The sequence below is a fragment of the Anastrepha obliqua genome, chromosome 6, assembly GCF_027943255.1.
Source record: "Anastrepha obliqua isolate idAnaObli1 chromosome 6, idAnaObli1_1.0, whole genome shotgun sequence".
In the NCBI taxonomy this organism is placed as follows: domain Eukaryota; kingdom Metazoa; phylum Arthropoda; class Insecta; order Diptera; family Tephritidae; genus Anastrepha; species Anastrepha obliqua.
The window spans coordinates 7,991,620-8,004,640 of record NC_072897.1 but is presented as its reverse complement, the minus strand read 5'-3'; the positions used below and the strand labels follow the sequence as shown (position 1 = coordinate 8,004,640).

The window sequence follows — 13,021 nt, the reverse complement described above, 5'->3', positions numbered from 1 at the left end:
GCTGAACGAGAGATATTGTAATTTTGGATTCAGAACACAAAACAGTTGTTGCATTTTCTAATGGCTTCCGCAAATTTGAAACCTCACTTAACTTAAGCCACTTGTCCTCGAAAATTTCTATTTTTTGGGCCGTACGACCATCAAAAATTTCTCGATCTGCGAGCACTGCCACCAATGAGGGTCTCAGCCTTAATAGCCGCTCGACCATATAAAAGCTGGAGTTCCATCTTGTCGTGCAACTTTGTATCAGCGACAGTACGGGTTTTTCAAGTTGCTGAAGGTGTTTCTCCAGTGCTGTTGTTCTTTTTGCGGAATGATTGAAGGCACTTACTAAATTTGATGCCTTTTTTAATAAATGTCTGCAGTCCTCCATCCCCATGCCCTTTTTTATGCTTAATTGCAGTGTATGTGCTGTACAAGCAACGCTGTCTATGTTGTCTAAATTCCTAACGGCGTTTGTAATATTTTTTGCATTATCGTGGACTATAGCTGAAACTCTTGCGGAAATTGCCCACTCCTCTATAGAGTCCAGAATGAAGCTTCGCAAGTTTTCCGAAGTGTGGCTTGTACTCAATTCTTTTGTTTTCAGGTTCATTTAATGAAGGGCCCAGTCGGAATCAAAATAATGCGCTGCAAAGAAATTTGTTAGCAAAAAAGTACTTGTGTAACACAATTTTTTATTTTTATGTAATGGTAAATAAAGGCGATATTTCGGCTGTGTAAGAAACGAAACTTTTTTCGCCTTAACTCTTACAAAATATCGCCCGAAAACTGGTCGCATTCAAACTATAAATATATTTTATGTAAACAACTTACCTGTTATTGTGACATAGGAATCCAATGCCCTTGAAGTCCAACCATCTGTGTTCAGAGCTATATGTGTCTCAACCTTCCCAATGGTACTTTGAGCTTTGACTAATTCATCAGAGTACAAAGCCTCAATTCGTTTTCGAATAGTTTTCCGACAAGGATCTTTGTACCCTGGCTCCAAAACACTCATTAACGATCTAAATCCTTCATTTTCAACAAAGGATGTCGGCAGAATATCCATTGTTAACATTTTCGTTAACGCCTGGGTAATTAGTTCTTGACGGTCTTGGGTAATACTTGTGGAACTGCTGGTTGAAGTACTAACCCGTGACTGCCGCTTCCGGTTTGGAGGCAAAAATTCTTCTGAATCACCTGTAGCACGGCTGCTCGAAGGTTCCGGTTGATTATCAACTCCATAACTGAGTTTATGCTTAAAGTTATAATGGTTCCATAAACAAGTGGTGGATCCCATACGTTTCAGCATATCACCACAATAATTGCAGGAGGCTTCACCGGTATTTTCCACGATTGTAAAACGTTGCCAAACTTTGCTTCTGGGCATTATTATTTTTTTTATTTGTCTTGATGATTAGATTGGCTGAACGTTCTTGCTTGAGGTTCTTGATTTTAATGAGTGATCTAACTCAACCCAAAGAAAAGTTTGCCGGAAATGTCCATCTATATAATTCTCATCGCCAGTTACCTAAGCGTATGCATGGTCGTAGGACTGTCTGAACTCGTTTATCGGGCTTAGATCAGTCAGTAGCAGGTAGAGTATATGAGTACATATATGTATGTGCATATAATAGTACTGCGAAAAGCAAAAAAACCTAAAAGAAAATAATTTCATGCCTCAAGCAAGAGTAGTCCGCTAATCTAAGTAAATATTTACCATAATATGAAACAAAAACAAAGCGCCGACACAATAAAAAGTAGGTAGTATTTTCATTTAACACGTTCCCTGTCCGCTGAGCCACATATGGTTCAGTAAACGTGCACCTGATAAGCACTGATACGTTCCTGAGCCATATGTGCGTCAGGGGGTATATGAACCACATGTGTTTCATGAACGTGCAGAAGCAAAAATGTCCCTCTACGCTCATGTACCATATGTGTTTCAGGTAGAAATACCCTACATCGGTTTTTTTTTAAATTATTATTATTACTAAAGCTATCCTATGACTACAAAAAAACAAATTATTCAAAAAACCCTGTTGGACTTGTCGGTCCATTTTGCATTTTTGTATTGCGACAGGGAACGTGTTAATATAAGCCTTTGCGTGGTTTTTCAATTTGCATACATACAGAGGTACATGCACTTGTACAGAAACCGATTAGTAGTCCGCTAATCTAAGTAAATATTTACCAAAAATATTCGAATAGTGAAGTATTCAAATAGTAAGGTAGTATTTGAATAGTGAGGTGGTATTCGAATAGTAAGGTATTCGAATAGTAAGGTATTCGAATAGTGAGGTATTCGATAGTAAGGTATTCGAATAGTGAGGTATTCGAATAGCATTATTCGAATAAACGAATAAAAAATTCGAATAAACGAATAAAAAATTCGAATAAACGAATAAAAAATTCGAATAAATATTATTCGAATTACGAATACTTCTCGAATAAAAGATTTTATTATTCGAATAGTCCCACCCCTACTAGGAATAGTTTTTCTGTACCTTTCATTTCGTTTCTTGCGTTTACATATTTCTGTTTTTCGTTTAGCTCGTATGCTGCTGCATTGTCCTCGAAATTCTTTAACCACAACTTTACAGGTATACTTACTCCATCGTAATCGGGGACAATTTTTGCGAAGCTCTCAATTGAAACTGAACTTCTTGAATCGCTGTAAAGCTTTTCTGTCAACATACGTAAAAGTTCAACATTTAAGCTAGGGGTGGGACTATTCGAATAAAAATTATTCGAATAATAAAATCTTTTATTTTTTTGTAGTCATAGGATAGCTTTAGTAATAATAATAATTTAAAGAAAACGGATGTAGGGTATTTCTACCTGAAACACATATGGTACATGAGCGTAGAGGGACATTTTTGCTTCTGCACGTTCATGAAACACATGTGGTTCATAAACCCCCTGACGCACATATGGCTCAGGAACGTATCAGTGCTTATCAGGTGCACGTTTACTGAACCATATGTGGCTCAGCGGACAGGGAACGTGTTAAATGAAAATACTACCTACTTTTTATTGTGTCGGCGCTTTGTTTTTGTTTCATATTTTGGTAAATATTTACTTAGATTAGCGGACTACTCTTGCTTGAGGCATGAAATTATTTTCTTTTAGGTTTTTTTGCTTTTCGCAGTACTATTATATGCACATACATATATGTACTCATATACTCTACCTGCTACTGACTGATCTAAGCCCGATAAACGAGTGCAGACAGTCCTACGACCATGCATACGCTTAGGTAACTGGCGATGAGAATTATATAGATGGACATTTCCGGCAAACTTTTCTTTGGGTTGAGTTAGATCACTCATTAAAATCAAGAACCTCAAGCAAGAACGTTCAGCCAATCTAATCATCAAGACAAATAAAAAAAATAATAATGCCCAGAAGCAAAGTTTGGCAACGTTTTACAATCGTGGAAAATACCGGTGAAGCCTCCTGCAATTATTGTGGTGATATGCTGAAACGTATGGGATCCACCACTTGTTTATGGAACCATTATAACTTTAAGCATAAACTCAGTTATGGAGTTGATAATCAACCGGAACCTTCGAGCAGCCGTGCTACAGGTGATTCAGAAGAATTTTTGCCTCCAAACCGGAAGCGGCAGTCACGGGTTAGTACTTCAACCAGCAGTTCCACAAGTATTACCCAAGACCGTCAAGAACTAATTACCCAGGCGTTAACGAAAATGTTAACAATGGATATTCTGCCGACATCCTTTGTTGAAAATGAAGGATTTAGATCGTTAATGAGTGTTTTGGAGCCAGGGTACAAAGATCCTTGTCGGAAAACTATTCGAAAACGAATTGAGGCTTTGTACTCTGATGAATTAGTCAAAGCTCAAAGTACCATTGGGAAGGTTGAGACACATATAGCTCTGAACACAGATGGTTGGACTTCAAGGGCATTGGATTCCTATGTCACAATAACAGGTAAGTTGTTTACATAAAATATATTTATAGTTTGAATGCGACCAGTTTTCGGGCGATATTTTGTAAGAGTTAAGGCGAAAAAAGTTTCGTTTCTTACACAGCCGAAATATCGCCTTTATTTACCATTACATAAAAATAAAAAATTGTGTTACACAAGTACTTTTTTGCTAACAAATTTCTTTGCAGCGCATTATTTTGATTCCGACTGGGCCCTTCATTCAATGAACCTGAAAACAGAAGAATTGAGTACAAGCCACACTTCGGAAAACTTGCGAAGCTTCATTCTGGACTCTATAGAGGAATGGGCAATTTCCGCAAGAGTTTCAGCTATAGTCCACGATAATGCAAAAAATATTACAAACGCCGTTAGGAATTTAGACAACATAGACAGCGTTGCTTGTACAGCACATACACTGCAATTAAGCATAAAAAAGGGCATGGAGATGGAGGACTGCAGACATTTATTAAAAAAAGCATCAAATTTAGTAAGTGCCTTCAATCATTCCGCAAAAAGAACAACAGCACTGGAGAAACACCTTCAGCAACTTGAAAAACCCGTACTGTCGCTGATACAAAGTTGCACGACAAGATGGAACTCCAGCTTTTATATGGTCGAGCGGCTATTAAGGCTGAGACCCTCATTGGTGGCAGTGCTCGCAGATCGAGAAATTTTTGATGGTCGTACGGCCCAAAAAATAGAAATTTTCGAGGACAAGTGGCTTAAGTTAAGTGAGGTTTCAAATTTGCTGAAGCCATTAGAAAATGCAACAACTGTTTTGTGTTCTGAATCCAAAATTACAATATCTCTCGTTCAGCCCATCATGAATAGTTTAGTGAGGAAACACCTCAACGTGAACTGCAATGATACCAGTTTTGTAACGGATCTCAAAAATGAAATTTCATTTGACTTTATTCAAAGGTTTGGACTGAATACTACGTTGGAGACACGTTGCGTGGACCCATCTCACATCGCATCATTCTTAGATCCGCGACATAAGAACTTACTTTTTGAAAGCTCCGAGGAGTTTAGAACAAAGATCTTCACAACGGCAAAGGAAATTTATCAGTCTTGTTTGAACATGCCGTCAACTTCGGTCGCAGATGATACTCCAACAGTTATTGATATACTTCTTGGTGGGGATAACATAAATGAAATGCAAAGTGAGTTTGAAAAGTATATTTCTGAGCCTCAAATTAACCATAATTTATAGGCGAGAGTTTGGTAGAAGGATCACGAAAAGCAGTATCACATCCTTTCACTACTAGCCAAGAAATATCTTGCAATACCAGCTACATCAGCATGTTCCGAGCGAGTTTTTTCTAGTGCTGGTAATATTGTCCAACCTTCAAGGAGTAAATTAAAACAATACTTAGTATCAGCTTTAGTATTTCTACACCAAAACAAAAGGAAATAAATATTTAAACAGATTTTAGAATTAATAAGTTTAAATTCATTATTTATTTATTAATAAAAAAATAAACTTCATGTGACACTGAAATACGTAATCTATTTCAGACTTCTTTTTAAGAGAAATAAATATTAGGAGGTTGAATTAGTTTTAAAGGTGACACACAGATGGCGCTATTTATCACTTTATCGCGTTGGCAATACTGAATATATATTCATGACAAAGCCTCATCCCTAGGCTTTGTTTATCTGTATCTGTCATTTCGCTGAAGTACAAACAACGCAGTGTTTTCGTGCTCCGAGTATGTCAACTTTCGTGCCGTCGAAACGCAATTTGCGGGAAGCTTTGCTTTTCTGCTTCAATTTGAAAAAAAATACAGCCCAAGCCCGTGAATTGCTGCAGGAGGCCTACCCAGACCATACTCCGTCGATTTCAACATGTGAGTACTGGTTTCGACGATTCAAAAGTGGTGATTTTCACACCGAAGACAAGGAGCGTCTTGGGCAGCCCAATAAGTTCGAGGACGCGGAATTTTGGGAATTGGTAAACGAGGACTCGTGCCAAACCCAAGAAGAGCTTGCTGAATCATTGGGCGTTGATAAATCAACCGTTTGCAAGCGTCTAAAAGCGGTGGGAATGATCCAAAAGCAAGGACATTGGGTCCCGTACGAGTTGAAGCTGCGTGACGTCGAACGGCGATTTTTTACGTGCGAATTGCTGATCGAGCGACAAAATCGGAAGGGATCCACTACGATAACCCAAAACGCAAAAAATCATGGGGTTTGCCCGGCCACGCATCAACGTCGACGGCCAAGCAGAATATTCACGGCAAGAAAATCATGCTCTGCATTTGGTGGGATCAGGTCGGCGTCGTATATTTTGAGCTGCTTCAACCGGGCGAAACAATCACTGGGGATCGTTACCGACTGCAATTGATGCGTTTAAGCCGGGCATTGAAAGAAAAACGGCCGGAAACGGTAAAAAGGCACGACAAGGTTATTTTGCAACATGACAACGCTCGGCCGCATGTTGCTCAACCTGTCAAAAAATACCTTGGAACGCTTGGCTGGGAAGTGTTACCCCACCCGCCGTATAGTCCAGACATAGCTCCCTCCGATTATCATTTGTTCCGGCATATGAGTCTCGATTTGGCGGACCAGCGGTTCTCCTCGTACGAGGCTACCAAAATATGGGTTGAGTCATGGATAGCCAAGCAGCGGCCAGAATATTGGAGAAACGGCATCCGGAAATTGCGCGAAAGATGGGCGAAAGTTGTAGCTAGCGATGGCCAATACTTCGAATAAAATATTTTGTACCGTTTTTTCACAATAAAGCCCCAAACCTTCGAAAAAAACCTTTAAAACTAATTCAACCTCCATAATATACATATATTTTATAATCGAATTAAAAAAAATTGTTTACTTTAAAAGGAAGAGCGTTAAGGTATTTTGCCTTTAGCAAAAGCATACGTACATAAATACTTCAAAAACCATTTACTATGATAATTATTTATTACAAATAGTGTCTTATAACTAAATATACAAAGAAATATCTACCTACTATTGACCACTCAGCAGGGTAGGTACATGTACATATACATACATATGTCATGTATCTGTTGTACACACATTAGCAACAAAAAGTAAGTGATATTTTTATGTATTTAATTTCTTCTATAGCGTAATTCTTTGAAATTACATACATACATAGATACATACACACATGCATTTGCGCATCAATCCAATTTCAGAGCAATCTGCATGTGTACATAAATGAGTATATAATTCTATCCTATTATTGGCCTTGAATAACTTCTAAATCTGTAGATTAAACAAAAGAAGATTTTAAGGCTCCATATTTATCGTTTGAGAGAAAACCATTATTTCGATCCGTTACCGAGAATGTTAAACCCGATGCGGACATAGAAAATGTGAAATCATATTTCTCCATACAATTTATATGGGAAATTGAAAAGTGCGGTGCGGGCCACCCTAATATTAATATTAAGGCGTCTAAACACAAGAATTGTTACGAGGGAAAACCAAATATTTTTTTAGAAACGCTCTAATGTTTTTATGCACATTTAGTTATGCACATACATATAAGTATGTATACCTGTCGATGTTTTATCAAGAACAATACCAAAGGAATCTTATCATATTAGCTAATTGAAACATGAAGCGGTCAAATAAAAAAATCACAATGTTTAAAAACCGAGAAAAACTGATTAGCACCATGAGAAGGGCCAATGTAATTTTTATATTTTGAAAAGCATTTTCTCCCTGATATAAATGAATATATAGTGAGGTATTCGAATAGTAAGGTATTCGAATAGTGAGGTATTCGAATAGTAAAGTATTCGAATAGTGAGGTATTCGAATAGTAAGGTATTCGAATAATGAACTATTCGAATTATTTGAAACGAATAGTATTATTCGTTTTATTCGAATAATGTTTATTCGAATATTATTCGAAAATAGTCCCACTCCTAATTCCTAGAGACGGTTACAGTATCAAATTATAATTATTTACGCGAAGCGCTTATATCTGAGTTTGACAAACAGCTTAGTAGTGCTGAAGTCCACCAACAACTTAGGGATAGAAGAATAAAAGATTCGGAGAACATTCATGAGTATATTCTAAACATGCGAAAAGTAGCAGCAATGGGAACTGTAGAAGAAGCGTCAGTTATCCGGTACATCATCGAAGGGTTGAAAATGCGGAACGAGTTGAAAATTCTTCTGTTAAATTCAAAAACGTACAAAGAGTTACTGGAACAATATGAAATTATCGAAACGATGAACAGCAGCAAAGAACGCACCGTAAGCAGCGAAAGGATGTTTGGTAGCGGCGCAGCGGCAGCAACTGCGCGTAGGCACAACACGCAAGCATGGGAAACAAATAGAATGAATGAACGCAAGCAGCACTGCTATAACTGTGGATCGACTAGACATGTGAGATCAGAGTGTAGAGAGGAAACGAAATGTTTCAAATGCAATGGAAATGGTCACATTGCGAAAAACTGCGCAAAACAAAACGTCAACTTAGTTTCAAAGAGGTTGAAGAAAATGAGAATAGGTGGGAACAGTGTGAATTGTCTTGTGGATACTGGTGCAGATGTCACGCTCATGCGGTATAGCACTTACAAAAGATTATTTCAGCAATACCCTCTAAAAGCAAACAGCATAAAGTTATATGGTTTAGGTAACAAAAATACCGACGTTCGAGGCATGTTTTCTAGTACTATTGAAGTAGATGGCTTGAAAACCGAGCATACAATCCACAATCCTACAATAATATAATGTTCGATGCACTAATTGAATTCGACCTAATAGAAAAATTCACTTTGACGGTGATTGCGACCAGGTATACATTTACAGGGAAAGGCGTAGACACCAGTATAGCAACAGTTTTTAATGTTCAAGGCGTGGACAAAATTGATGTGCCGCATAAATACAAGAATATAGTAAATCAAATGGTAATGAACTATTCGCCAAACAATGCAACTGAAAAATGCCCTGTACATTTGAAAATTATTCCCAGTAATGACAAAATATGTTTTAAAGAAAACCCCAGTCGGTTGTCGGCAATGGAAAACGCGGTGGTAAAGCAGCAAATTGAAGATTGGTTACAAGAGGGTGTTATTCGGGAGTCTGTTTCCGATGTAGTAAGCAAAGCAGTATTGGCGAAAAAAAAAGATGGCACGTTCAGAATGTGCATTGATTATCGAAAATTGAATTGTCTCGTTTTAAAAGATCGCTTTCCAGTACCAATTGTAGAAAATGTTTTAGAAAAAATGCAAAGTGCCAAATTCTTCACGGTTATGGACCTCAAGAATGGCTTTTTTCACGTGCCGGTAGAAGAAAATAGCAAAAAATACACAGCGTTCATAACAAAGCAGGGCGTATTTGAGTTTAATAAAGCACCTTTTGGATTTTGCAATTCGCCAGCTGTTTTTGTGCGCTTTCTAAACATAATCTTTCAGGGCTTGCGCAACGAAGGTATAATGGAGTTGTATGTAGACGATATAGTTGTGTTTGGGCAAACAGCAGAAGCGTGTCTAGCAAATATGCAAAGGGTTTTGCAGCGTGCACAATTGTACGGTTTAGAAATCAAGTGGTCGAAGTGCCAATTTTTACAAAATCGCATAAATTTTCTTGGTCATACCATACAGGATGGCAAAGTCTGGCCTGGCCATGAGAAATTGAAGGCAGTAAAAAATTTTCCTACACCAAACAACTTAAGAAGTGTACAAGCATAAGTTGCATAGCTATGTTTTAGAAGTAAAAGCTGCTTATTTGGCAACAAAAAGACTGCGACATTACTTACTAGGTATTGAGTTCGTTTTAGTCACGGATTGCTCAGCGTTCAAGCAGAGATTGCAAGATTTCAATTTTAAAACCGAACACCGAACTGGGAACAGGATGAAACACGTAGACTCGCTAAGTCGCTATCCAGTTTTTGTGGTTACATCTGAAATTCGAGCACGAATAGTAAAAGTCCAACAAAGCGATGAACATTTCAAAGCTGTAGCAGAAATTCTAAAAGAGAAAGCGTATGGAAATTTTGTTATTAAAGATGAATTGATCTACAAACAATTAAGTGGGTGTGACGTTTTAGTGGTGCCAAAGAGAATGGAGAAAGAAATTATTGATAAAGCGCATGGTGTCGGGCATATGGGTGTGCAGAAAACTATGCACGCAATTGAACAAGACTACTTTATCCCACATTTAGAACATAAGGTCAGACAACATATTGCTAATTGTATCGAGTGTATATTACATAATCGTAAAATGGGGAAGCAAGGTGATTTTTTGCATATCATAAATAAAGGCGATGCACCATTGTGTACAATTCATATTGATCATCTAGGCCCATTAGATACAACAGCGAAATGTTACAAATATATTTTTGCCTTGATTGATGGTTTTACCAAGTTCACTTGGTTATTTGCAACAAAGTCGACATACGCCGAAGACGCAGTGAAACATTTGACCACGTGGGTGGATATTTTTGGCAGCCCACAAAGGATTATAAGCGATAAGGGCTCAGCATTCACTTCAAAATTATTTAAAGAATTTTGCGCTGCACGTAATGTTGAGCATGTTGAGACAACCACTGGCGGTCCAAGAGGCAATGGACAAATCGAAAGAGTAAATCGGGTTATCCTCTCAGTTTTATCAAAGCTGTCAGCAACGGAACCAAGCAAATGGTACAAGTACATAGGACAGGTGCAGAGAGCAATTAACTCACACGTTCATTCGGCAACTAAGTACACACCGTTCGAAGTACTCTTTGGAGTAAAAATTCGAAGCGAGACACGGCCGAACGTGGTAAGAGCGATTAAAGAAGAAATTTTAACTGTATTTGCAGATGAGCGGCAGAAGGTTAGGATGGAAGCGAAAGAAGCTATTCAGAAGGCACAAGCAGTATATAAGAAGAACTTTGACAAAAGACGCAAGCCTCATACTGGGTACGAAAAGTTTGATTAGACAGACACAATTTGTGGCGGGCAAGAAGTTGAGCAGCAAATTTATAGGTCCGTATCAAATTGTAGAAGTTAAACAGAATGGCAGATACAAGGTTGAAAAGGCAGCAGATTTCGAGGGACCAGGACAAACATCTACTAGTGCAGACAACATGAAGCTGTGGAAATACATAGAAGACGCACAAGTTTTATCATCCGGGTCAGATGATGATCAGGATGACCGAGTGTAAGGAGGTGGCATCATTGTTCGTCGTTGGCATAAGCAGTCGTTAAGTCGCCGAAGTAGAGAAAAGTCGTGAAGTGGCGTGGTCTACATTATAATTCAAAAAACATTGTTAAATACCTTCAATAAACCTTATAATTCAATAAACATTGTTAAATACCTTCAATAAACATTATAATTCAATAAACATTGTTAAATACCTTCAATAAACATTGTTACATGTATATAAATATATACATACAAGCCCTCAACGAACGCAAAATGTATGCATATAAAAAACAACAACTGCGACCGCCTTCTTGTTCGTCAGTGAAAAGATGGGATATGTATACCCTATGAGCAAAAAGAACCGGGAAGATGATGTTGACTGTTTTTTTCGATTGCCATGGCATAGTCCACCATGAGGACCTTCCATCGGGCCAGACAGTCAATAAAGAATATTATTTATTCGTTTTCAAGCCTTTGAGAGATGCTGTATGTTGCAAACGGCCGGAAATGTGAGCAAACAATTCTCATATTTGGCATGATGATAACGCGCCATCGCACCGATCAAAGAGAATACGACGAAGGAGCTGAAGGCCATGTCGGCCTACCGGGGGTGTTTGGAGGACTGGGTTAAACCTTGGCACATGTGTGTTGCTTCAGACGGGTTATATTTTGAAGGAGGTAATATAAATTTGCCTGAAATTTAGCTCTGTTATGTTTTATTTAAACATTCCCGGTACTTTTTGATCATAGTGTACATATATGCGGCTTTGCGGACGGAAATGTGTGATTCGCTGGAATCGTTCAAGGAATTTAAGTCGCATTAACTCGCGACTGTCGAACAGTTAGAAGACATATTTACATACATATAAGGGTGCATACATACGGAGCCGCGGCCACTCGATATGACAAAAATTCAAGATTTATCAAATATTGGCAAATAATTCCACGCGAAATATTCCAATATTGACTATTTTCGAATGGTCGCGAAAATTGGCATATGGGCGGCTCGTTTTATGAATGAAATTGAAATATGAGCTCGAACTTATGAATGAACTTTTTGTTTTTGTTCTAAATTGTTCAGCGCCGTCGCTGATAGAATCATGGCCGCTGCGACTGCGTCTACGAATGTATTTTGTTTTAGTAGTCGCTAGGCTTAGATTTTAGCTTCGGGCGACATGCGCATGTGAGGTATGTGTTTTTGTTGTGTTCTAGAACATTTTAGAATGTGTGGTGGCAAAGCGGCCATCGCGTTGCGCTTGCTGTTGCTTTTGCGTCTATCAAAGTATTGTATTTTTGTAAGTACAATATTAGGAATATCGACTGGTGAAAGACAAAATACACGGAAGCAAGAAGGGAGCGCTGTGCTCGCGCATATATGCATGAATGTATGAACGTGCATGGATATAGTAACATATGAATACAATTATTTTGTAGGAAGTTTAGAAGGCAAGTAGGTATATATGTATATATACATACATACATACATAGAGCAGAATTGTTTTTGCACTTGTTAGGAAGAAACTCGTTCACTAGTGCGTATGTGTATTTGATTTCTTGTAAGAATGTGATGTGCTGTGACATGTGTACATACACAAGTCAAGGTTATTGGGCATACATGCATATGTACATATGTATGAAAGGAAGATGATGTTCTTGCGCTTGTGCATTATTGTTTTTCATATACAAATGTACATACATACATATGTATGTAAATGCTGTCGAATACATAAACTATAAATTGACATACAATATAAAATAAGTGTTGATTTATCTTAAACCTTTCTTTTTTTCTGAATGCAAATACCTCCTATTGACATGTACATACATACATACTATGTATATTGTCAGATACCATCATTTATGTACATATAGAGTATACGTTCATTTATGAATGTATGTAGTGAAAAACTTCATGAATTACTTCCAGAATTTATTAAAACTTATTCGCGTCGCGCGCATACATATCTATGTATGT

The 13,021-nt window shown here is 37.9% G+C and overlaps 1 protein-coding gene across 1 annotated transcript; it reads left to right on the top strand.

Annotated features, from left to right (window-relative positions):
* Positions 1-3,382: 3,382 nt before the first annotated feature.
* LOC129250079 (E3 SUMO-protein ligase ZBED1-like) lies at positions 3,383-5,262 on the top strand. The gene is made up of 3 exons (XM_054889723.1): positions 3,383-3,938; positions 4,125-5,099; positions 5,150-5,262. The coding sequence occupies exons 1-3, from the start codon at positions 3,383-3,385 to the stop codon at positions 5,260-5,262; spliced, it is 1,644 nt and encodes a 547-aa protein (XP_054745698.1).
* The last annotated feature ends 7,759 nt before the right edge of the window (positions 5,263-13,021 follow it).